The 26,084-nt window shown below is 46.5% G+C and overlaps 1 protein-coding gene across 3 annotated transcripts in view; it reads right to left on the bottom strand.

Moving 5' to 3' along the window:
• CACNA1H (calcium voltage-gated channel subunit alpha1 H) overlaps nucleotides 1-26,084 on the bottom strand; it is a 398,455-nt gene that overhangs the window by 156,202 nt on the left and 216,169 nt on the right. For all 3 annotated transcript variants that reach the window (XM_081169320.1, XM_081169322.1, XM_081169321.1), the window contains exons 4-7: nucleotides 24,728-24,861; nucleotides 20,013-20,110; nucleotides 10,199-10,358; nucleotides 5,058-5,373 (exon numbers count right to left, since the gene is read on the bottom strand). In XM_081169320.1, coding sequence (XP_081025446.1) covers nucleotides 5,058-5,373; nucleotides 10,199-10,358; nucleotides 20,013-20,110; nucleotides 24,728-24,861 — 708 coding nt within the window. The remainder of the gene's footprint in view (nucleotides 1-5,057; nucleotides 5,374-10,198; nucleotides 10,359-20,012; nucleotides 20,111-24,727; nucleotides 24,862-26,084) is intronic.

Genomic DNA, 26,084 nt, shown 5'->3' with positions numbered 1-26,084 from the left:
GGCTGGAAAAGGGTTAGTTTAACCTCCAGCTTGCTAGTAAAACTGAACTGTTGTGTCGCAAAAGGATGCATGTCTAAAAATGTGTTACCAACATGAAACATCTGGAAAGCTCTGCCTTAGTATATGTGCTTTTTAAAATACAGATCATTTTGTGGGAGAACTGCACTGCAAAATTTGAAAAAATGCAGATTTCGAGGGATGGCTGTGTTTCAGCTTGCCATATTTTTTTGGGGAAGGAGCCAATCCTGTAAGTTCTACTTTCGATGCAAGCCAAATCAAATTTCCATGCCACCCCTATCCCTTTAGGGGAAAGGGCGACATTAGAACCATCTCCTTGATGGGCTAGATTACTATAGGCAGGGAACTTTTCAAGTAGGGGACCTTTCAAAAATAGGACCCACCACCTAAAATGAGTACACTTGAGAATTCTACCACCTCATTTTTGGGAAGGTGTAGAGGAGTTTTGGCTTTTCCAATATGTATCTCCCCCCCCCCCAAGAGGAGGAGGGTTATCTATCTATCTATCTATCTATCTATCTATCTATCTATCTATCTATCTCTATCTATCTATCTATCTATCTATCTATCTATCATCTATCTATCATCTATCTATCATCTATCTATCTCTATCATCTATCATTTCATAACATATATACACTGCTTAATTGTAAAGCACCTCAAAATAGCTTACAAAAAGAACAAAACAATAAAAATTATTAGTAAAAACAATTAAAACGTTCAGAAGATTAAAGCCAGCAATAAACTACACACCTGGGTAGGCTTGTCTAAGCAAAAAATGTTTTTAGCAGGTGCCAAAAAGAGGACAATGGAAGGGAGTTCCAGAGTCCAGGTGCTGCCACACTAAATAATCAATCTCTTACAAATCCAGATTGTGTATTATGAGACAGACTGAAGCAGTTGAGCTGTCTATTTGGGGCCAAGCAATCTCGCAGCTCAACTGGTCCCAAACCATTAAGGGCTTTGTATACCGATAGTAACCCCTTGACCTTGGCCCAGTAGCACACCGATAACCGGTGAATATCTCTTTATCGACCTTCCTGTTTTCATGATCTTGTTATTTCTCACTGAAAGCGTGGCCTTTGCTTCTCCTTACTCTGCTAGTAACGCCAATCAAATTAGGAATTTAGAGAGGTGGGCAATTCATCCAGAGCAGGGTAAGAACAGCGGCTTCATCCCTCCCCCTTAATTACAGCTTCCGTTGCTTTCTCTGAACATCATGTGCAACCGAGGGACCTTAATAACTCACATTTAATTTAGGTCCCCATCTCCTCTCTTTCTTACCCATAATAAGATAATTACTTCCCATAATTTGCCACGGAATGCGCCTGCCTAATAAATAGATGCATGAGTTAGCCCATTACACAATAAGCGAAGAGCGCTGAAACATGTGTAATTCGTAGGATGACAAGAGCAACGATTAGGCTCTTGGAAACGGAACGAGGCAGGCAAATAAAGATTGGCGCTGAGGATGCTACCCACAACACAATTCCCCCAGAATCTTCACACACACAATGGGGTAGAACTAACTCTCTTCAAGACCAATTCGCACGTTGTGTTTTTGTTTTTGCAAGTGCTGCAAGAATGGGGGAATCTCAAACTGGCTTTCACAGCAGTCAGTTTACTCCCTGCCCAACCAGCACTGATTTTCTCATCATTTCACATCTAAACACTAACCAGACTCAGACCTGCATAGCTTCAACCAAGTTGTCGCATCACATTCCTTTGAACAAAGAGTTAACTTCACTGACGCCAGGTGCTTTATTGCTGACCTACCCAGTGTCGGATTTCTGTATCAGCTAAACAAGCTATAGCTTAGGGCCCCACTCTCTTGGGGCCCCCCAAAAAAATTAAAGGAAAAAACCACACACCTGGATGTACATTTCCAAAATATAAGATAAAAAACAAATAAAATGGCTTTAGATACTTATTAGGTCCATAAATTACTATATAGCATATATTCAACACAAAAAAGTGACAATTTGTTGTAGACAAAGGGCAGCTGGACATATAAAGGGCCCCATTACCTTCAGTAGCTTAAAAGGTAAAGGTAACGGGACCACTGATCATTAGCTCTAGTCGTGGCCGACTCTGGGGTTGCAGTGCTCATCTCGCTTTATTGGCTGAGGGAGCCGGCGTACAGCTTCTGGGTCATGTGGCCAGCATGACTAAGCCGCTTTTGGCGAACCAGAACAGCACACGGAAATGCCATTTACCTTCCCGCCAGAGTGGTACCTATTTATCTATTTGCACTTTGGTGTGCTCTCAAACTGCTAGGTTGGCAGGAGCGGGGAACGAGCAACGGGAGCTCACCCGTCGCAGGGATTCAAACCGCCGACCTTCTGATCGGCAAGTCCTAGGCTCTGTGGTTTAACCCACAGCGCCACCTATGTTCAGTAGCTTAGGGCCTCATCAAACCTAAATCCAGCCCTGGATCTACCTCTATATCTGGTTCATGATAGTGGGTAACCTTTTTTTTTTAGGTCAAAGGGCCACATGACCTCAATGGAAGCTCACCAGGGACCACATGCAAGTCATGGGCAGTGCCGCAAGTAAGAGAAGGGTTGGGTGGAGGCAATGGATGTGACTGCCACCTTTGAAGAGCCGGCTACATTTCAGCCATGCAAAAGTCAGGGCTTTCTACACACACACACACACACACACACACACACACACACGTGTCACCTCTCTCCATTCAGATGAGCAAGAAGCAGTTCAAGGACAATTTTTGCTGGGCAAAACCATGAGGAGGATGCAGACCAGGACTAGTGAGGGGTGTGAGTTGGGGGAGGTGGGTGTGGTCTGGAAAGGGGTGTGGCTCGGAGGAGAGTCCCGAGTGCTGGATAGAGACCTATGGAGGGTCCCCTTTATCCCCTGCGCATGAGGTTCCCCCACCTCTTCCCACAGGTTTTACAGTCAACACTCTCCCTTTCCCCCTTCCTAGTTTATGCAACTGTGTCTTCAACATTTCAGCTAACTCCAAATAACTTTGCACCTAAATAGCATCCCACGTCGAAATTACGCAGGGCTGTTTCTATATACACAGGTAAACTCCTCCACACCATCACATCTGCGGATATGTGGCATTGGGGAGAAAGGCGTGCGTGAAGAGAGCATCAGATGCAAGCCGACACTCATTTCTCCAGTCACGGCCAGCAGAAAATGTGCTCCCTATAAAGTCTCGATTATACTCCATGGCTAAGGGAATGGACACCATTTAATGGCCTGGCAGCTGGCTGGATTTTGCTCGCTTTGTGTTTTTAAGCAAACAGTCCCAATTTGTGTCTACCAGACACATACGCAGATCAGAATGCAATTATCCTTCAGGTTCCACACGTCTCAAAAGCCTACAATACAGACCACAGCTCAAGAAGTACCAAAATTCTATATTTTAGGATGAATTTTTTTTTAGAACTGTGTGCATTGAGCTGCCATTAAATGCAATTTTGGCACATCTTTTTCTCTGATGGAAAGACCAGATTGATATGAAAATAGAGCAGCAGAGGAAACTCGTGGATGGAAATATGTGGCTTTGACATGGACCAGAAGTAGATGGCTCTGTCGTAAAAACATAAGAGCCTTGCTCAGTCAAGCCAATAGCCCAACTTGCCCATAGCACTCTGCCCAATTGCAATTCCCACCAACTGGTCTTCAGAGGCAAACTGACTCGAACAATGGAGGGTAGAACACAGCCATTGTCTCTAACAACCATGACAATTCTGCAAACACCTCTGGCATTCAGAGACACACGGCCATTGATAAACTCGTCCTCCTCCATGAATTGGTTTCACTCTCTTTTGAAGCCACCAAAAAGGATGTCCGCACCCTGCGGCTGGTGCAGACGGATGGTTTCCCAATCACTTTCCAATACATGGAACTCCTTGTAAACAAGCCAAAGGCTTATGGGAAGACCAGCAATGTCATGGCCCAGGAGACAGGTTCACCTGCTGAACATGCAGCCTGAAGGGGGAGAAGGGGGAGTGACTCCACCTTCACCTGATCAACATTCAAGGTCACAGAGCAGAAGGCACTGATCAGAACCAGCTGGCTCTGGGCTTCATCAACAGCTTCCAGCAGCGGTCAGATGCTGGAAACAAGGCCTGTGGTTCCTGGGCTAACCTTGCTGCTATCTGCTCTCCATCTCAACCCTTGGCTCTGTGATCATTTGGATTCTCTGACCTCTGGACTGTCTGACTTTGTATCAGGAGTGCCAACTTGGCCCCAGGGCCGTGGGTGCCATGCAGTGTGCATGGTCCTGGCCCTGAAATTTGTGGGTGCCCTGCCCCTTTATGGGGACTTGTGTGAGTGCTAGGGCCCCCAGGGAGTTGGGACTTAAGCTTCGTATGTGGATTCTGCTCTCAGGCAAGTGTTCCTTGCTAACCTCTAGCCCAGGGGTCAGCAAATTTTTTCAGGGGGGCTGGTCCATTGTCCCTCAGACCTTTTGGGGGGCCAGACCCACCCTCTCCCCAAAGCACCCCCCTCCCGAAAAGACCCCCCCTGAAATGACCCCGCCACTTCCATTCACACCACAGCCACTGCAGGCACCGACGTCACCTCGTCTTTGGCAGCCGCAGCTTCGGCAGCCAATCAGAAGCCACGCCACAGAAGTCAGTCACCGCACGGCGAGGCCTCCGCGCCGGTTTAGCGCAGGGACTGACTGAGCGGGCGGCAGGGTCTGCAAGGTTTGCGGGCCAGATTAATGAGCCCAGTGGGCTGCTTCCAGCCCGCAGACCTTAGTTTGCTGACCCCTGTTTGCTTGCTGGGCAATGGGAATCAGATGGGGCTACAACAAGTAACAACAGAAAACTTCCATGAAAAGAGAGCTAGCCCAACCCACAAAGTGTCAACATGAAACAACAGAAAGTGCTCAGAGGCAGGAAGCTTGATAATCACCAGTGCAAAAGCAGAGTGTCAGAGTTGGCCGGCTGCTGATGTAATATTTGAGGATTGCTTCATTTACTCATCTTACGTGGGCAAAAACATGCATCTCAAACACACTTGGGTACTGCATGAAAGAATGGAGGATAAAAGAGGCTTACCTGAAAAATAGCTATCCAAGCATAGCCAATATTATCAAAATTAATAGCTCCATTGTGCGGGTTGAGCTCCCCCGTCCTGCAAATGTTGTAATACTGGTTCCAATTGATGCAGGCGTTTCTGCTGCTGAAGTCCAGGGTGTACGAATTTTGGTTGTAAGAGTCCATGCTCAAAGTACATTCCACCTTGTACTCCTTCCGGTTTGGGATGCTGGAACATTTCTGCATTCCGTTATCCCGGTGGGACGAGCAGATGAACGGATTCTCCTCGCTTTCCTCTGGCCGATAGTATGGATTCAGGAAAGTCAAGTTGTACGTCCTTGAATGGGAAGGAAGACACAGGAAACTCCTTTATACCAAGTCAAAACTTTGCTGCGTTTAGCTCATGATAATTTCCCCCTGAAATTATTATTTTTGAGAATTGAGTTGGGACTGTTGTATTTTATGTAGTGAGGGGACAGTTCTGAACTGATCAGCTGCTACTGCCTAGCAAGGGGCAGCAAATATTCTTTCCAGCCTAAATTGCCTTTGGCAAGATATTCTGTACTGGCTAAGAAGAGGGCAACTCACTCCTACACGTTTGGTTTTTCCTCTTATACTGTTCCAGTGTCTCTGGGCCAAAACGTACATTAGGGGATTGTTGCCATGCCAAAAACCTGCAATGCAATCAAAGTAAACAAAGAGAAAGAAAACAAAGTGGGATTGACAACATTTCAAGGCCTAAGATGACCCTCGCCTCCTGTTTCTGACCCACCTGCATGACTGACAGAAGACCATGGTGAGACTCTTGCTGGCGAGATCTGAGCATGACATTTTCCATCCCTAAAATGACCACTGTGGAAAAATGCTGCTCAGAGGCACCGAGTTCCATGCAACATTGTCGTGTGTAAAGTATTGCACTTGGGCAAAAAAAATGAGAGGCACAAATACAAGATGGGTGACACCTGGCTTGAGAGCAGTACATGTGAAAAGGATCTAGGAGTCTTGGTTGACCACAAACTTGACATGAGCCAACAGTGTGACGCGGCAGCTAAAAAAGCCAATGCAATTCTGGGCTGCATCAATAGGAGTATAGCATCTAGATCAAGGGAAGTAATAGTGCCACTGTATTCTGCTCTGGTCAGACCTCACCTGGAGTACTGTGTCCAGTTCTGGGCACCACAATTCAAGAAGGATACTGACAAACTGGAACGTGTCCAGAGGAGGGCAACCAAAATGGTCAAAGGCCTGGAAACGATGCCTTATGAGGAACGGCTAAGGGAGCTGGGCATGTTTAGCCTGGAGAAGAGGAGGTTAAGGGATGATATGATAGCCATGTTCAAATATATAAAAGGATGTCACATAGAGGAGGGAGAAAGGTTGTTTTATGCTGCTCCAGAGAAGCGGACGCGGAGCAATGGATCCAAACTACAAGAAAGAAGATTCCACCTAAACATTAGGAAGAACTTCCTGACAGTAAAAGCTGTTCGACAGTGGAATTTGCTGCCAAGGAGTGTGGTGGAGTCTCCTACTTTGGAGGTGTTTAAGCAGAGGCTTGACAACCATATGTCAGGAGTGCTCTGATGGTGTTTCCTGCTTGGCAGGGGGTTGGACTCGATGGCCCTTGTGGTCTCTTCCAACTCTATGATTCTATGATTCTATGATTCTATGATTCTATGATTCTGTGTACATGACGTCACACGTGCAACACACATGTGTGATGTCATGTGCATTGGGAGTTGGCCATGAGGCCCGGGGAGGCCTTCTTCTAGATTGGAGGGGCTCAGCCCTGTCCCCTCATATTTGGGGTGGAGGGGAAGCTGAGCTGTCCTCAGCCCCATAGAGTTGGCACATGTGATGCTGCCCTTGCTAGAGGTCAATGCGCAGGGTGTTGGAATGAACCAGGCTTTTTAATGGGCAAACTGAGACTCTCTCCAGCGCCTCATAAAATGCTACCAGCAGCTGGAAAACAGAGAGATGGTGCCCAAATGGCTGCTAATGGTTCTTTGGAAATGCCTCAGTCACTTCCAGCAAATGTCACTCCAAAAAGTGAGCTGGTCTTCAGGAAACAAATTGGCACAAGATGCTGTGCTGTGGGGAGATCATTTGAGCCCAACAGCCCTCTCCCCTCCTGTGGTCTTCAGAAACTGGTATTCAGAAACACTGCTGCCTCCCACCATGAAAGAAGAACATAGCAGTCATGGCTAGTAGCCACTGATCACTTTATTCTCCATGGATTTGCTGAATTCTCTTTAAAAGCCATCCCGGTTGATGGCCATCACTGCCTCCTGCAGAAGACAGTTCCATATTTGAACTATTTGCTGCATGAAGAAGCACTTTCGTTTTATCTGCCCTGGATCTCCCAACTTTCAGCCTCATTGGAAGTCCATGGGTTCTTGTATGAAAGTAGGTGTTCCAGCTTTCGAACTTTTTTCGGAAGCCAAACGTGCTCAGTTTTGAGTCCCCCCGTGTTTCCTGTTGCGCTGCTAATTTGCGTCCCCCCCATTGTAATTCAAGCCTTCCGTTTCCGATTGCAGTGTTCTGAGGTGATATTCAGAGCTTATATTTGGTGCTTTTGTTTTTGCTATTTATTTTGCATTTTTTGTTTTTGAGGCTTTTTCAGTTAATTTGTTTTTGTGACTGTGTGGATCCCAGTTCAGCTACTGACTGACTGACTGACTGACTGATTGATTGATTGTGTGACTGCGGAAATGGATAAAAGCCCCCCATCCAAACAATGACTATCATCAGCACAGGTAAGAAAATTTTTAAATTTTAATTTTTACCATCTACAATACAGTCTTATTTATTTTGTAGTACAGTACATTGATGATTGCTTTCATTTTATGGATCAATGGTCTTCTTAGATAGTAAAATTCACGTTAAAATGATGTCTTAGGGGTTGTTTTTAAAAGTCTGGAACGGATTAATCCATTTTGCATTGCTTTCTATGGCAAAGCGCACCTTGGTTGTAGAACACTTTGGTTTTGGAACGGACTTCCAGAACGGATTAAGTTTGAGAACCAAGGTACCACTGTAATGGCATTAGGACATTGGTGGCTTCATTTCCAGTTGCTTTCCCAACGACCCCCCTAGCATGGAATGAGGCCTGCAGGCCAAAAAAAGCCCTTCTCCTCAGGCTTGGACAGTCTTTCTCAGAAGCCCAAACATCAGATGCAATCCAAGTCAGGAGGAGGAAATTAGGCAGCCCTCCAAACACCTTTCGCTTAAACACACAAAGCCGCCTGGAACTCTCTGTTTACATTTTTATACTGCCGGGCAGTGTCTTAGTAATAAAAATAAACTTAACTGTGTGGGGAGAGCACCCCAGGCTGCCAACAGCACCACTAAGCTCCGAAGCTTTGGAGTTTTAATTGACAACCAAAGCAATACTATTTAGGACTGTCCCCTGGCATTCACTAGATACCCAAACTCTCCTCTCTTTCCAAACATTTCTTCAAAGAGCATGGCAAAGTGGAAAATCTGTTTATGGGTTGTGGCAGAAACGAGTGCACCGACAGAAGTGTGAGTTATGGAGACAAATGTATACCCTGGAGGTGTTTTAATGGGGGAAGATCGAAGCTGATCAGGGAGAAGAAAGCAGAGAGAGGGGTTCTAGTGAGTTGTGTAGCAGATTCCGGTGACAACACCTGACATTTGACACTGGGCAGCTGGCAACCGAAAGCTGACAATTGGCCAGCGATGACTGGTGCCCATTGGTAGAGCCGAAGTCAGAGAGACCAACGGTAGGTGGATTAAGAGCCAATCACAGGCAGAAATGTAAGCGTCATCCACACCATATATTTAAAACACTACAATGGCGCTTTAAACAGTCAAGGCTTCCCCCAAAGAATTATGGGAGCTGTAATCCGTTGAGGGTGCTGAGAGTTGTTAGGAGATCCCCTATTCCTCTTGTGAAGCTACAGTTCCCAGAGTTCCCTGGGAAAAGGGCTTGATTGCTGAACTACACTGGGAATTGTAGCTTTGTGCAGGAAATAAGGGGGCTCTTAGCAGCCCCAAGGAACTCCAGCTCCCAGAATTCTTTGGGGGAAGCCATGGATGATTAGTGCTTTAAATGTATGATGTTAATATGACCCTAGAGCCTGCCACAGGCACAGCCAACTAATTCTATTTATTTATCTAACTAACTAACTAACTTATTGCATTGATATCCCACCTGTCCTCCATGGAGCTCCTCAAGGTGGTGTAGTAGTAGTAGTAGTAGTAGTAGTAGTAGTAGTAGTAGTAATTTATTTATATCCTGCCCTCCCCAGCCAAAGCCGGGCTCAGAGCGGCTAACAACAATAAAAGTAACACAGCATTCTAAAATCAATTCATTCTAAAATCATTTCAGAATCAAATTAATGGCCGCCATTGGGCTAGAGTTCTCTGAGGATTACAGAAGGAGGGGGTCAGACTGTGCCTTGGCCAAAGGTCTGATGGAATAGCTCTGTCTTGCAGGCCCTGCGGAAAGATGTCAAGTCCCGCAGGGCCCTAGTCTCTTGTGACAGAGCATTCCACCAGATTGGGGCCACGGCCAAAAAAGCCCTGGCTCTGGTCGAGGCCAGCCTAACCTCCCTGTGGCCCGGGACCTCCAAGATGTTTTTGTTTGAAGACCGCAAGGTCCTCCGTGGGACATACCAGGAGAGGCGGTCCCGTAGGTACGAGAGTTAGTGTTACGGGTTAGTCCCGTAGTGTAGACGGTTCTCCCCATTTCATTCCCACAACAAGCCTTTTAGATAGTTGAAACTGAGAGGACCACAGTCACAACCTGTGAGCTTCATGGCCAAGTGAGGGATTTGAAGCCTGGTTTCCCGGATCCTAGTCTAACACTCTAAGCACTCTAATTGTCAGGGCCGGCCCACCCATGAGGCAAGGTGAGTGGACTGCCTCAGGTGGCAGTATACATAGGGACAAGAAATAAGATTCTGTTAGGAAGGATTTTCTGAGGGTAAGAGCTGTTTGATGGTGGAACGGTCTCCCTCGGAAGGTGGCGGACTCTCCTTGGCTGGAGGTTTTTAAACACAGGTTGGATGGCCATCTGTCAGGGATGCTTTAGCTGCAATTCCTGCATTGCAGGGGGGCATCCCTTCCAACTCTAATTAAACACACAAGAGCACATGGGCAGATGTGAGGAGATGGCCGATTGACTTCCGAGTACTTACATTTGAAAATTGGTGTCTAGGAAACATCTGTTCCTCAGCAGCCCAGCCCACAGCTGCACCCCGACGATCCCAAAGATGAAAAAGACAAAGAAGCACAACAGAAGGACGTTGCCTAACATAGGCAAAGTATCTAACAGCAGGGTGACGAGTATGCGCATACCTGGGGAGAGAGAGAGAGAAGGAAAAAGGGAGATGAAGGGAGGGCACGAAGCAGGCAGGCAGCGGTTGATAAAAAGATTCGGCAGATCCTTCCAGGATCCGCTTGGTTCAGATGCACAGCTCCTGTGACCCAGGCCTGCATATATTTAAAGCACATTTAAAACACACACACATCTGCATTAGCGAGGGAAGTTTGTTGCAGCAGGACCAGGAAACACCTGAACTTTTCACCAGCCTGTCCCATCTCAGCCTCTCAGCTTCCTTCCTCCCACCAGCCTGCTTCTGCTTCCACCTCTAATTCTGGACTGCTGTCTGCCACAGACTCTCCCAGCTCACTAAGTGCTGTTGCCTTCTTCAGCTTCCAATGCCTGTCTTCTCCTTCTGACCACTCATCATTGTCCCACCACCACTCCCTGGGCTCTGTGCCTTCTTCCTTTGAGTGTTCCTCAGCTGGTTCCTCCCACTATTGCTCTGCGTCCAACCAGTCCATGACAGATGATGGGAAGTGTAATCCAAAAACAACTTTCGGGTGGCAGAACCTTGGCTGCCCCTGGATTAGGACTAAATTTGTTTGTTGACATATTTTCCCTTGCCACCCTTTGGGCGATACGACTGGCCGCCTTTGTCAAGGGTACAACTCAACCCATGGCGATGGTGGGAGGGAAGCAAGCCCCTCCTGGTAGAAGCAGAGCAGGGTGGCAAAGTAATTTAGATGAGAACCGGCCAGGAGAGAGAGAGAGACAGCGAGTGAATGTTAAGGCTTTGCCTGCGAATTGGGGGATCAGAAGGGATTACCTGGATGGCTGATGCTATCTGGGATTCATTATACCCTTGCAGTCCGCAACCCCGATCGCTGCCGAGATGCTGCTTGGCACTGGAATGACCTGCTGTTGTTTTCAACGGTGGAACTAAGCCCCGCGTCAAAGGGGACGGCGAGCAGCCGTTGTGAAAAAGCAAATGAACGAACAGCAGCAATTCTAAGCCTGCTTTCATGTTTTTGTTGCAGTGGGGCAAGCAAAACATCTCTTAGCTAATCGGGTAGCTCACACCTCAGTACCTCCCAAGCCAGGAGCAGAGAGGTTCAGGGATGAATGTAGTCCCCTCTCTGGTCCTCAGCCCTCTTCCCCAGCCACACCACCACCCCCGGCCATAAAAAAACATAAGCGGAGTGTTCCCATCTTGTCCAGCATCTTTTTCTTGCACTGGCCACCCAGATACCCTGTGGTAAAACCTGCAAGCAGAGACCTGAGCCCAAAAGCAACTCTCCCCTTGTGTAAACAGCTGTTGGGAGGTCAGGCGAGTGCCGTCGTCACACCATGTTACCCGGTGCTGCTAAGGAGTAAGCCATCTACCGTATTTTTCGCTCTTTAAGACGCACCTTTCCCCTCCTAAAAAGTAAGGGGAAATGTGTGCGCATCTTATGGAGCGAATGCAGGCTCCATGGCTTCAGCAAAAGCAACCTGAGGCCAGGAGAGCAAGAGGGGTCGGTGCGCACCAACCCCTCTTGCTCTCCTGACTTCGCTTCGCTGGAGAGGCGCTGCGCAGAGAGGGAGAGAATATTTTTTTTCTTGTTCTTCCCCTCTAAAACTAGGTGCGTCTTATGGTCGGGTGTGTCTTATAGAGCGAAAAATACGGTAAATGTTTGGTGCAGATGCAGCCTTATAAAGGTCATCCAAAGGAGGGAAGAAAAGTTTTGGTGACCGCAGCACTTTATGGAAAATGACTTTTCTTTGGGTGGGAGCATTCTTACCCTCTGGTGCCAATCAATGTGCCTGGTGAATCTGCTGGTGGCAATAAAGACTTTGCAGGGATGTTTCATCCTGCTGAAAGGCTTCTCTTTGCAAAGTGGCATCCTCCTGAGAGCTCTGCCCTACCGAGCTTTTTGCTGGCTTCAATTCCTCCCCCGTGCCAATTAGTGGCCCAATTTGGAGACAGTGGGCCATTTTGGCTCGGCTGCAATCTCTCAACAAGCCTCCTGTTCTTTCTTCTGCTGAGCAATCCTCACTTTGCCTCCTTTGTCATTGTCAATTACTCCTTAAAAAAGCCCCTCTTTTCTTCAGTGTGAGACCACATCAAAAGGAAGAAAGGAAAACTAAAGAGCATAAGAACTCAAGATGAGCCGTGCTGGATCAGGCCAGTGGCTCATCTTGGCCATCATCCTGTTCTCACAGTGACCAACCAGATGCCTGTGGAAAACCTGCAGGGTGGACATGACTGCAACAGCTCTCTTGTCTCCTGCCTTCTCCAGCAACTGGTGTTCAGAGGCACTACTGCCTTTGAAAAGTGGAGGGAGAAGCCACCCACCATGGCTAGGACCCTTTGTTAGCCTTGTCCTCCATGCATTTGTCCAATATTCCTTCTAAAGCCACCTGAATTCGGGGCAATCACCACCCAAGGTTCCCCACATGAGATGCAAATAAAGGAAATAACCCAATGGCGGATCAGTCTAGTCTCTTCTTGGTTGAGCCTCAGTTTAAGGTATTTTCAGGTGCCTTGATGTAATGGGTTTAAGGGTTGCTCGTGCGTAAGTTGCCGCCACTCCTGGCTAGGTTACCTGGTTGAACCCTTTCTGACTGAACAGCCTCTAGCTTCGTGGCTGTTTCAGTCGCTGGCAGAATCCGTCAGTGGGCGTTTCTTGAACTTCTTCCAGCACAAAAGTTCTTTGACGCCTAGTCTCCGCCTAGTCTCCCTGCGTGGAAGCCTTCTGCGCAGGGAGGGTGTGGGCAGTGGAGGACCCGTACTCTCTCCGCTGGTATCCGGCGAGGAGTCTTGGAGCCTCCTCTCCGATTCCCCCATCTGCCCCCCTTCTCCACTGGTGTTACGCTGATTTCCTTCCCCAGCAAATGGGCTGCCTCTCTCCCTACTGGGACCCTCTCCGGCATCCCTCTGGAGCCTTCCCTCCGCCTCTAGCTCCGATGGCAGTTCCCTGACACTTGAGATCTGCTCTGTGTAGAGCACCTCCTTCGCAAGCAGAAGGTGCACAGTTAAATCTGAACACCTGAGATGCACAAAGAAGGACCCAGGTATAATCCCTGGCATTTCCAGGTGGGGGTGGGAGAGACTCCTCTCTGAAATTCTGGAGAGCTGCTACTGGTCAGTATTGACAATATAGTTGGACAATGGCCCAACTCTGTATAAGGCAACTTCTTATGTTCCACATGGGGAAAATATGATTAGGAGGTATTAGGCTGAAAAAAGCACTATATTTTGCCAGGTTTATATCTGTCTATCTATATCTATCTATCTATCTATCATCTATCTATCTATCTATCATCTATCTATCTATCTATCTATCTATCTATCATCTATCTATCATCTATATCTATCATCTATCTATCATCTATCTATCTATCTATCTATCTATCTATCTATATCTATCTATCATCTATCTATCTATCTATCTATCTATCTATCTATCTATCTATCTATCATCTATATCTATCATCTATCTATCTATCTATCATCTATCTATCTATCTATCTATCTATCTATCTATCTATCTATCATCTATCTATCTATCATCTATCTATCATCTATCTATCTATCATCTATCTATCTATCATCTATTTATCTATATCATCTATCTATCTATATCTATATCTATCTATCTATCTATCTATCTATCTATCTATCTATCTATCTATCTATCATCTATCTCTATCATCTCTCTCTCTCATGTATCTAACTCATCTATCTTTCTATCTAATCCAGAATACGGCAGCTAGACTGGTGACTGGGAGTGGCTGCCGAGACCATATAACACCGGTCTTGAAAGACCTACACTGGCTCCCAGTACATTTCTGAGCACAATTCAAAGTGTTGGTGCTGACCTTTAAAGCCCTAAACGGCCTCGGTCCAGTATACCTGAAGGAGCGTCTCCACCTCCATCGTTCTGCGCGGACACTGAGGTCCAGCACCAAGGGCCTTCTGGCTGTTCCCTCACTGCGAGAAGCAAAGCTACAGGGAACCAGGCAGAGGCCCTTCTCGGTAGTGGCACCTGCCCTGTGGAACGCCGTCCCACGAGATGTCAAAGAGGAGAAAAACTACCAAAATTTTAGAAGACATCTGAAGGCAGCCTTGTTTAGGGAAGCTTTTAATGTTTAATAGGTTATTGTATTTTAGTGGAAGCCGCCCAGAGTGGCTGGGGAAACCCAGCCAGATGGGCGGGGTATAAATAAATTATTATTATTATTATTATTATTATTATTATTATTATTATTATTATTATTGATCTATCTATCATCTCTCTCTCCCTTATCTATCTATCGTCAATCTCATCTATCTATTATCTATCTATCTATCTATCTATCTATCTATCTATCTATCTATCTATCTATCTATCTATTATCTATATCTATCTATCTATCTATCTATCTATCTATCTATCTATCTATCTATCTATTTATCTATCTATCTACCATCTATCTATCTATCTCTCTGAAGTGGGTTTTGAGCAGTCAATGAAACTAAGAGTGGGAAAAAAGAGTAAAGCTAGAGGAAACTTCTCTTCCTCCACCCTTAGAAAAACTAAGCGCCCTGCCAAACACACAAATTGTAGGGATTCTTCACCCAGGTGTTTCCAAGAACAATTCTGAGTGGAGACAATGCCTCTGCTGCAAGGACATTTTTCTTTTTTAGCAGTCAGTCTCTGCAGCAAATTTATTGCTGTCAGCCTCCACCAACTAATACAATCAGGTGCAGCCAGTGGGGGATCCAGGTGGGCAGATCAAAGCAGTGGCCCCCCTGCCCTTTGGCACCAAAATTTAAAATGCTCTACAATGAGACTGCAGTGAAAAGGCTGCTTTTGCTAGAAACCAACTGTAACACACCCCACTTGATTATTTTAAAAATCAAAACCTCTATGCAGTATACAGTGGCACCTTGGTTCTCAAACGCCTTGGTACTCAAACAACTTGGAACCGAAACACTGCAAACCCAGAAGTAAGTGTTCTGGTTTGCGAACTTTTTTTGGAAGCAGAATGTGCTCCGTTTTGAGTGCTACACTGAGTTCTGTCTGGTTTTGCTATTTATTTTGCCTTTTTGTTTTTGGGGTTCTTTTCATTTTGTTTTTGTGACTGTGTGGAACCCAGTTCAGCTGCTGCAGGCATCCCCAGACTCGGCCCTCCAGATGTTTTGGAGCCAGTGGTCAGGGATGATGGGAATTGTAGTCCCATAACATCTGGAGGGCCGAGTTTGGGGATGCCTGAGCTACTGATTGATTGATTGTGTGACTGCAGTACACTGTTTATTGCTTTCATTTTATGGATCAGTGGTTTCGTTAGTTAATAAAATTCATGTTAAATTGCTGGTTTAGGAGTTGTTTCTAAAAGTCTGGAACGGATTAATCCATTTTGCATTACTTTCTATGGCAAAGCGTGCCTTGGTTTTGGAATGCTTTCGTTTTGGAACAGACTTCCAGAACGGATTAAGTTTGAGAACCAAGGTACCACTGTACATTAGTTTTATTGGTGGGGGAAAAAAAGTTAAAAAGGAATCCATAAAAGTGTTCGGAAGTATTTGTGCTGCAATCCCACTTATAATTTTAAATTTCCTTTGAATGCTGCTCTTTGTGGCTGCAGAATAGGCCCCTCCAATATGCAAATAGCTTTACTAAGGGGTGGAGTCACAGCAGAGTGAAGCCCTGACAACTTCTTAAAAGCTTCAAGTGACCCCAAGCCATTGCTGGGACAACATCTTCCCAGGTTCGCTAGAGCAGTCCTCTGGGAGCTGACCAGGGTGCTGAATTACCTCGCTTTGGACTGGAAGAGGCCCTTCAAAATATTTCCACTACCCACATGGAGTCTAACCCTCAGCAGTACTGGGCACACTGGAATTAGCTTCCAGTCCCTATGTATTCTTCACCGTCAGAGCTTTACAGGTAGATGGCTACTACTGGGAGCCCCAGACAATTTAATACCTTTTTGAAACAAAGTGAAAGAGCAGGCAAAATCGTTTCTTACGGGCACCTGATTATTTTTCTGCAATTACACGAGCTCTTGGCAGATGAAGGTTTCCACCAAAAAGCGATAAAAGAGCTCAGAGGAGATATTAGCATATCGGGAAAGGATCACTCGGCAGCGTGCCATCGCTACCAGGAAATGAATTCAACTGGTGGGCTTATCTTCCAAATTGGATTGAAGACAGGCGCAGCTGAAGCAAATCATAGAAGGGGCTTAAGGCCCACTCAAATCTCCGAGAGCAGACAGACCCTGTTTGGTTCGCCTTTGCCGTTGATGCCCCCACCGCCGCGGCAACATTTCCCTGCAAACACAGAGGCTGAGCTGGCAATAGCCTTGGGAACGCAGGAATGCTGAAACTTCAGATATACAAACTCCAATGGTGTGGGTGAGTGCACACTGCTGTGCGCATGGCTACTGTAATGCACTCTATGTGGGGCTGCCCTTGAAGACTGTTCAGAAGCTGCAATGTCTGCAGAATGCAGACCCTGGTGGGCACAACTTACACCAGTTCTCTGAGGCCTGTGCTGGTGCTTCCAAGTCAAATTCAAGGTGCTTGCATTGACACACAAAGACTTGGGTAAGCCCTCGTAGGGTTGCCATATGTCCTCTTTTCCCAGGACATGCCCTCCTTTTCACGGGTAGAGTCCATAGTTAGAAGTAGAAGTCGGCAAATGTGTCCTCTTCTTTTGTTTTTCAAAATATGGCAACCCTACATGATGTCCATTATATTCAATGGATCTACTCTGAGTAGGACTGACCTATAGCCTGGACTGCTCTAAGGCAGCTCTTCATGTTTTTAAGCTGCTTTTTAGTATTTTTAGTTTTTACTGGGGGCTGTCTCTCTCCCTCACTCCCCCGGCCTTGTCCCCTGCAGAAGAATAATACATAACAGTGAGAAACAAATATTAAGGTTGCTAAAAAAATTCCCCCAATGTTAACCCAGAGACAAATAGCTGAGGTGCATATTTATGACAACGCTCCCTTCCTAAAGCCATCACTCATCTTCAAAGAAAAGACCCAAAGGAGGAAATAAATAAAGGAAGCTGGAAGCAAGTACCCAGGTGCCATTCAGGGCCAGCAAGCAGACTAGAATTGAATTATAGTCTCGTAGAGCTGGAAGGGAGTCATCTAGTCCAACCCCCTCATAATGCAACATTTAGTCTGCAGAGAGGTCTAAAAACCATCAAAAGTTTCCTACATGTGCTCACTCCCCCCTCTTATTAGCACAGACCAGCTTTGGCCAGCCTGGTGGCCTCCAAATATTGCTGGACTACAACTCCCAGTGAGAATGTCCAATGACCAGGAATGATGTGACTTGTAGTCCAGTGACACCTGGGGAGGGGGCACTGGGTTGGGGAAGGCTGGCGCAAATCACCCACTCTTTAGCTGCTAGATTTAAGAAGTCTCACCCCTATTGATTAAGACAGTATAGCAGCATTCCCCAAGCTGGTGCCCTCCAGGTGGATTGCAACTCCCATCAGCCCCAACCAGTGTGGTCAATGGTCAAGGATGATGGGTTTGAACTCCAGCATTTTCCGCAGAGCACCAAGTTTGAAGAAACACTACTATACCACAAAGCAGTTAGCTTGACACAGTTCAAATCCCTATTCTGTGATGAAGACCAGTGGGTGACTTTGAGGTCTGCCACTCTTGTCTCAACCTAACCCACCCTTGACCCAGAATTGACCTGCACCTCCATGGACAGCTGTGAGTCCAAAATGACTTCCAGGCTGCACACCTGGTCCTTCAGGGGGATAGTTACCCCATTCAGGACCAGGGAGTCCTCCATACCCGCCTACCCCCTATCCCTCAAGAGCAGTACTTCTGTCTTGTCAGGATTCAACCTCAATCTGGGGTAGACAACAATGTGCAACCTGGCTCACAATAAGGATTCAACCTCAATCTGTTAGCCCCCATCCATCCTCCAACCGCCTCCAGACACTCACGCAGGACCTTCACCGCCTTCACTGGTTCCGATATGAAAGAGAGGTAGAGCTGGGTATCATCTGCATACTGATGAACACCCAGCCCAAACTCCCTGATGATCTCTCCCAGTGGTTTCTTGTAGATGTTAAAAAGCATGGGAGAGAGGAGGGAACCCTGAGGCACCCCACAAGTGAGAGCCCAGGGGTCTGAACACTCATCCCACCCCCACCACTTTCTGGACACGGCCCAGGAGGAAGGAGCGGTACCACTGTATAGCAGTGCCCCCAGCTCCCAGCCCCTCTAGACGGTCCAGAAGGATGTAATGGTCGATGGTATCAAAGGCCACTCTCATACAATATCAGGGCAGTGTACAGTGATAAAAAAACATTTAAAGCAGTACAAAAGTAACATTAAAATGACTGGCCACTCAATGCAATTACCTATTTTAATAATAATAATAATAATAATAATAATAATAATAATAATAATAATAATAATAATAATGATAATTTTATTTATACCCCACCCTCCCCAGCCAAGACCGGGCTCAGGGCGGCTAACACCCGATATAAAAACATATTGATTGAAATACAACTTAAAAACAAGATTAAAATACAACATTAAAACATTAAAATACAGCCTCATTTCAATGGAAACTCAAATAAAAAACTTTTTTGGGGGATGAAAACGTCAAGTCTTCACCAAGGGTAACTATCCAGACTGGTCCTACATGGGCCAGAAAAAAGCCAGGGAAGTCCCCAAATAGGAATTCCTCCATCACAGGAGGAGAAAGGAAAAAAGAAGAGGGGAAGGGAATCAAATTGATTCCAAGTTGAAGGCCAGGCAGAACAACTCTGTCTTACAGGCCCCACAGAAAGAAATCAGATCCTGCAGGGCCCTGGTCTCATGAGACAGAGTGTTCCACCAGGCCAGAGCCAGTGCTGAAAAGGCCCTGGCTCTGGTTGAGGCTAATCTGGCTTCCTTAGGGCCCGGGACCTCTAGGGTGTTGCTATATATGGACCTTAAGGTCCTCCGTGGGGCATACCGGGAGAAGCAGTCCTGTAGGTATGAGGGTCCCATAGGTACATTTTGCTTGCTTGTAAGGGGAGGATGTGACAGAGGTGTTTAAATAAGTCACAGGGTGCAGAAAATGGACAGGGAGATGGTTTCTCTCCCTCTCTCATAACACTGGGATTTGGGGACATCCAATTAAGCTGATTCCTGCATTGCTGGGGATGGGACTAGGTGATTCTTGAAATCCCTTCCAACTCTATGATTCTATGAACGCCTGAAGATTCAGGACAGACAAAAGACACTGAGTGTACTTGGGCTATGGAACTCCCTGCCACAGGAGGCAGCAACGTCCACCAAAATTGGAAGTCTTTAAAAGATTTGGGGAATTCATGGCAGAGAGGGCTATCAAGGGCTGCTAGCCCAAATAGCTTATGTTTTGCCTCCACTTTGGGAAGCAGCCTGCCTGTATAGACCAGTTTATGGGAATCACAAGGTTGCGAGAGCACTGCTGTTGTGCTCAGTTCCTGCATATGGGCGTCACCACTGTGAGAACAGGAATACTGGATCTTATGGGCCACTGGCGTCACCCAGCAGGGCTCTGCTTGCATTTTTAATTTTTGTTTTGCCTTCAGCCAAGTGATCAAGGAACAAGGGAAAAGAGAGACCCAGTTAGAAGACTTGGATCCTGATGTTAATTTTCTTCATCTCATTGGAGAGCAGGGGGGAAAGCGAAGCAAATGGCGCAATGGACTTACTTGGCACCCTGTTAATGGCTCGTAAAGGCCTGAGTACACGGACAGTACGGATGGCAGATAAGCTGACGTTGTGTCCATCCAAGGAATATTCCATCATGCTGGAGAGAAAGAGAGAGACACACACAGAGAGATATACAGGTGAGAATGAAGTTCTCAAACATCCTCTAAACCAGCCTTTCTCAACATGTGGGTCCCCAGATGTTGTTGAACTACAACTCCCATCACCCCTAGCTAGCAGGGATGATGGGAGTTGTAGTCCAACAACATCTGGGGACCCACAGGTTGAGAACCACTGCGGAAATGGATGCTTCCTTATAACAGAAGAATTTCCATTGGACACAATGGACACTTAATTCTAAGTAAGCACCCACCTCCGCATAAACGCTTGGCTACATTCAATAAAATATCATTAATGAAAATTAGATGAAAAACAAAACACAACTTGAGCCTCTTGGTGTCAAGGGGAAACTGACAATTAGATTAGTAATATAGATTAGCCCATGTAGTTCCATTCACTTGGCTGTGAGTCCTGGAAGATCTGTTCTCTGCCCTGCAGGCCTTTCCCCATCTGGTTTGGGAGGGCGGAGCCTGGACTGACTCCAGCTACAAAAGCTGAGGCTGCTGAACAGACTCTTGGGCTGCGGGATTGAGGGTTTTTTGGGAGGAGAGGTGTTGTTGCTGTTGGGGTTGTTATTTTTTGTCCTTTATTTTAGATCTTATGATGATTTATGTGGAAATAGTTTAATTTGTCAATTGAAAGCTCAGAGGATGATGCCATACAGTAACTCCGCCGATGAAGCATTTCAGTTACGCCACCTGGGGAGGCTGCAGAAATGTTTCATGGAAAGAAAAACACACTCACATCACCCTCAATCACCTTTCAAGCATGGCGCAGTGGTTAGAGTACTGGAGTAGGTCCCAGGAGACCAGGGTTCAAATTTCCCACTTGGCCATGAGGTTCACTGGATGTGACCTTTTGGCCCAGTCACTGCCTCTCCTGGCTTAACCAATGAGGTGGTTGTGAGGATAAAATGGAGAAGAGAAGAACCATAGATGCCCTTAGGATCAGAATATGGCCTGAGGAAAAAAATGCATTCATCAGTAGCAATTTCTGTCCATTTTCTAGCAGTGGGGATATATACCAAAGAAAGCATTCTCTGGAATGGAATCACAGGTCTTGTGGGGTGTTTTCCAGGGCTTTTTGGCTTCCATGTGATGGCGTAATATGCTTTCCAGATAATCCTGCCACATCTGCATTCAGCGTTTTGAAACCAAGCGCCTGGGATTTATTTTGCCGCTGCCACGCTGCAGAACACGAGAGAAACAACTGGAGCTGATTCAAGGGCCACCTAGCAAGGAAATATATATCACAAACACCAATTTCCACCTGCCAGTTGGAGCGAACAGGCCAGGAGCCAAGAGCCAGGTGTGTGAACCGAGTCGGCTTTCCAGGAATAATACAAGCTATTGTCTAAAACCATTGTGCAAACATCGTAGGATCCTGAAGAGCTGCCTGGCGACAGTCCCAGTTTATTACCGCTTCCACCGTAAATGGATGCAGCTATTTATCTGTTTATCATCTTTTTATTTGGCCAGGCTGAGAGAGCCCTCTCATGCGGAAGTGTGGAGCCTCAGGATTGGGGGCCAAATTCAGGCATCTAGCCCTGGGGCTGCCAGAACCTCCAGAAATGACCTGAAGCCTCTAGGCTTGCCTGGTCCCCTCCATGTGACAGGATGTGTGCGTTCTTGGATCTCCAGGTGGGTGGGAATCCCTTAATAATAATATGCTGAATGATTACGATGATTATTGAGGAGACTGGGCATGCAGCTTGCAAGCTGCAGCTTCTCAAGAACTGGCTGCAAATTACTGCAAAACACTCTCGGGGATGGGGGTAGGGTCTGTCCTCCACCCAGCGTGCCAGCTTGAAAAAATATATAGGGGGAGGACCCTTCCTCACATAGTCAATTACAAAATTACATTTGAATGGCAATGCCTATAATCTTTGGGGCCCCCAGCCCACTACAATATTTTACTGGGGGAACAAAGGGACCTCAGCACCTAGGAATTAGCTCTTTGCTTCTGCCGCTCTCCCAATTAACCTCCATCTCCAGGGCTCAGTGGTCTCAGAGAGCACAGACAACGCCTAATGCCATCCTGGGGTCTTGGGTTTGGGTTTTGAAATCTCTGGGTCTGCGATGCTCCTGGCCTGGCAACCCTACCTAGGCCTTTGCCTCTGGCTCTCTGGACCATCCCCACCCCTAGCTAAACCCCCTCTCCTCAGGCCCCATCCCTCACCAGCTCTGTGTTTTTGCTTGGCTGGAATGTGTTCCTGAACTCTGAGAAGGTCTCTTGTTGGACCCAGAGCTGAGTGCGTAAGCAGAAACCTTTCCCCACCGTACAAAGGTAATCACTTGTTCCTCTGCTCGCTTTCACTTCTGGCCCTGCACGTCACGGGAGTGTGGCCCCCCACTGAAGGGAATGTGGCCCCCAAGCTGCAAAAAGTCTCCCCACTTCTTTTCTAGTGAGCATGGGTAATACCTATATAATGATGCCCAATGAAGCTGAATATTGGAAGTTTTTAATGTTTGATGCTTTATTGTGTTTCTAATTTTTTTCTGGAAACTGCCAAGAGTGGCTGGAGAAACTCAATCAGATGGGTGGCAAATAAAAAATTATTATTATTATTATTATTATTATTATTATTATTATTATTATTATTGGACAAAGCACAGCACTTCTTCACTCTACACATAGTTAAACCATGGAACTCCCTCCAACAGGAGGCAGCAATGACCACCAACTTAATGGCTTTAAAGAGGATTAGACAAATTCATGGAGGAGAGGGTTATTGATGGCTACTAGCCAAGAGGTCTGTGGTCTGCCTCTGCTGTTAAGAAGAAGAAGAAGAAGAAGAAGAAGAAGAAGAAGAGGAGGAGGAGGAGGAGGAGGAGGAGGAGGAGGAGTTTGGATTTGATATCCCGCTTTTTCACTACCCTAAGGAGTCTCAAAGCAGCTAACAATCTCCTTTTCCCTTCCTCCCCCACAACAAACAATCTATGAGGTGAGTGGGGCTGAGAAACCTCAGAAAAGTTTGACTAGCCCAAGGTCACCCAGCAGCTGCATGTGGAGGAGCGAGGAAGTGAACCCGGTCCATCAGATTAGGAGTCCACCGCTCTTGACCACTACGCCGCTCTTGACCACTAAGAGGCAGTAGGGCTTTTGAATATCCATTGTTGGAAACCTTAGTAAAGGTAAAGGTAAAGGTAAAGGTAAAGGGACCCCTGACCATTAGATCCAGTTGTGACCGACTCTGGGGTTGCGGCGCTCATCTCGCTTTACTGGCCGAGGAAGCCAGCGTACAGCTTCTGGATCATGTGGCCAGCATGACTTCTGGCAAACCAGAGCAGTGAACGGAAACGCCATTTACCTTCCCGCCGGAGCAGTACCTATTTATCTACTTGCACTTCGTGCTTTCAAACTGCTAGGCTGGAAGGAGCAGGGACCAAGCAACGGGAGCTCACCCTGTCGTGGGGATTCGAACCGCCAACCTTCTGATGGGCAAGCCCTAGGCTCTGTGGTTTAACCCACAGCACCACCCGTGTCCCAGAAACCATAGTAGGGGAGAGCAATCTTCCGCTTGGATCTTGCTTGTGGGCTTTGAAGAGGGGCATATTGTTGACCATTGTGCTGGACCAGATAGGTCCTTGGCCTAACCCAGCAACCTCTTCTTATGTTCTTACGGGAGGAAGGGCAGCATAGAGATTTAATTAAAAGCTGTCTAGAAAATGAAGGATATGCAGATTTGACCTTTGATACCAGGCTGGGCGAACACAGTGCCTGCTTTTAGCTGTCCCGATGATCAAAGTCAGAGGAAGTTTATCTGATAAGGCTGCCTGTGTCTTGCTTATGGGGAACACTTAGCTGTCTACTCCACACAGAGGTGCTGGGCAGAAAGTATCCAGTTCCGTCCTTTCATGCCAGTTTGAGACTCTGTTTGCATCAGAACTGCCCTGGTTACTGCAGCCTTTTGCCTGATACCACAAGCACTCGTCGCTCTATTAACTGACTCGAGGACACCAAAAGGGTAAAATTGGGTCCTGCACATTCAACACTCACTTCCTTATCCCTCTGGGGACTGAAATAGCTCCATTATCAAGGGGGTGACTGACGTTTTAGAGGACAGGGTGGCGGGGTGGCAGAGAGTAAAACTTAAGGACAGGAAAAACATGCCAATCATTTCATCCCATAGTTGCCTGAGCTTTGTGGATGCTTAAAAACAAGCAAACAAATAGACATTTTAATTTGGATGCTCATACGTTTTAGATCTTTGAACCAGTGTGGTGCAGTGATTAAGAGAGCGCTTGACTCATTTTTAATATTTGCCACCCTTTCTCAGAAACTATAGGACTTAAAGCAGGGTGGATCCTCAAGAGCATAGGCAGTTGCCTTATACTCTGGCTGCCAGTCACTCTCCAGGGTTTCAGAAAACAGCAGAGAATATAGCTGAGAATTGCATCAGCCGGAAGTACACAGAAACACCCGCAACAGAAGCAGCATCTTGCTACCCGGTTAAAGTAATTTCTGCTTAGGCCCTGAGACAAGCAAGCAAAATTGATGGGCTTTTAAATCATGCCCCCCCTCCTATAGATACAAGTTTTACACCACTTTCTCTTCCAGCCCACAACACTGATTGATGAGCAATTTGTCTACTGACCCCGCAATTACGATAAAGAAGTCCAGGCGATTCCACGTGTCTCCTAGGTAACACTTCTGCCCGAAGATTCCCAGAGCTATCATTTTGATGACCATCTCCACAGCGAAGAAGGCAAAGATGAAATGATCAAACGCCTGGAGTGGAAAAGATAGAGGAAAACAATAAGAAGCCGCTGTTAGTCCCATAGTGCATCCCTGTCATTTAGTGTAGCAAATCGAGTGCTGGACTAGCATCTGGGAGAGACTGGGGTTCAAATCTTCCCTTGGGAGCCAGTCAGAGTGTCACACAGACTGGCCTACCTCACAGAGTTGTTGTGAGCATAAAATGGAAGGGGGGGGGAAGGAGAACTATGCATGCCACTACAAGTTCCTTTGAGGAAAGGTGCAATATAAATGTTAAAAAGGACCCCTGACCATTAGGTCCAGTCGTGGCTGACTCTGGGGTTGCGGCACTCATCTCGCTTTATTGGCCGAGGGAGCCGCCGTACAGCTTCCGGGTCATGTGGCCAGCATGACTAAGCCGCTTCTGGCGAACCAGAGCAGTGCACGGAAACGCCACTTACCTTCCCGCCGGAGTGGTACCTACTTATCTACTTGCACTTTGACGTGCTTTCGAACTGCTAGGTTGGCAGGAGCAGGGACCGAACAATGGGAGCTCACCTCGTCGTGGGGATTCGAACCGCCGACCTTCTGATCGGCAAGTCTTAGGCTCTGTGGTTTAACCCACAGCGCCACCCGCATCCCCAATATAAATGTTACTGAAAAGTAAAATAGGTGAAGAAATACTTTCATATCTCGTGAAGATAAAAAAGAACATTCCCATGTTGGAACTGAGTAGTTTTGGGAGGAGTGTCACATGGTTTTGTAAATGAGGAGAGTCTGTTCCCAGGGAGCAAAGATAATTTCACAGAAATTCAGAATCTGGCAATAATTCCAGAGGCTGCTTTTTTTTCTTTGCAGCTGGGTGTTTCCTAGTGTTGCAACCCAACCCAAAAGAACAACAAAAATATAGATTGGTTTTATCTGAGAAGGGGGGGAAGGAGAAGACAAAACTTTTATGGAATTGCGAATATCAGCAAAGAACTAATTGAGCAAATAACTATGGAGGGAAATGATTCTCCTGTTTTTATTATTGCCACTAATATACCATTAACTTAAACTAAACAAAATGAAGACTGTTTTCAACTCTAATAGAACAACAGTAGGTCTGATGAAATCGCCACCTGCCAATCATCTGACATCAGGGTTAGAGAGTCATATGGCCAGAGGCATACCAAGGTCAGGTGGTACCCGGTGTGAATTTTTTTTTTGTCAAACCCCCAACATTGCAATTTTGGGGAACGTTGCCCAGAGTTGTT

Source organism: Podarcis bocagei, assembly GCF_964188305.1.
Source record: "Podarcis bocagei genome assembly, chromosome: 14".
NCBI lineage: Eukaryota > Metazoa > Chordata > Lepidosauria > Squamata > Lacertidae > Podarcis > Podarcis bocagei.
This window is presented reverse-complemented; position numbering and strand designations above follow the sequence as displayed.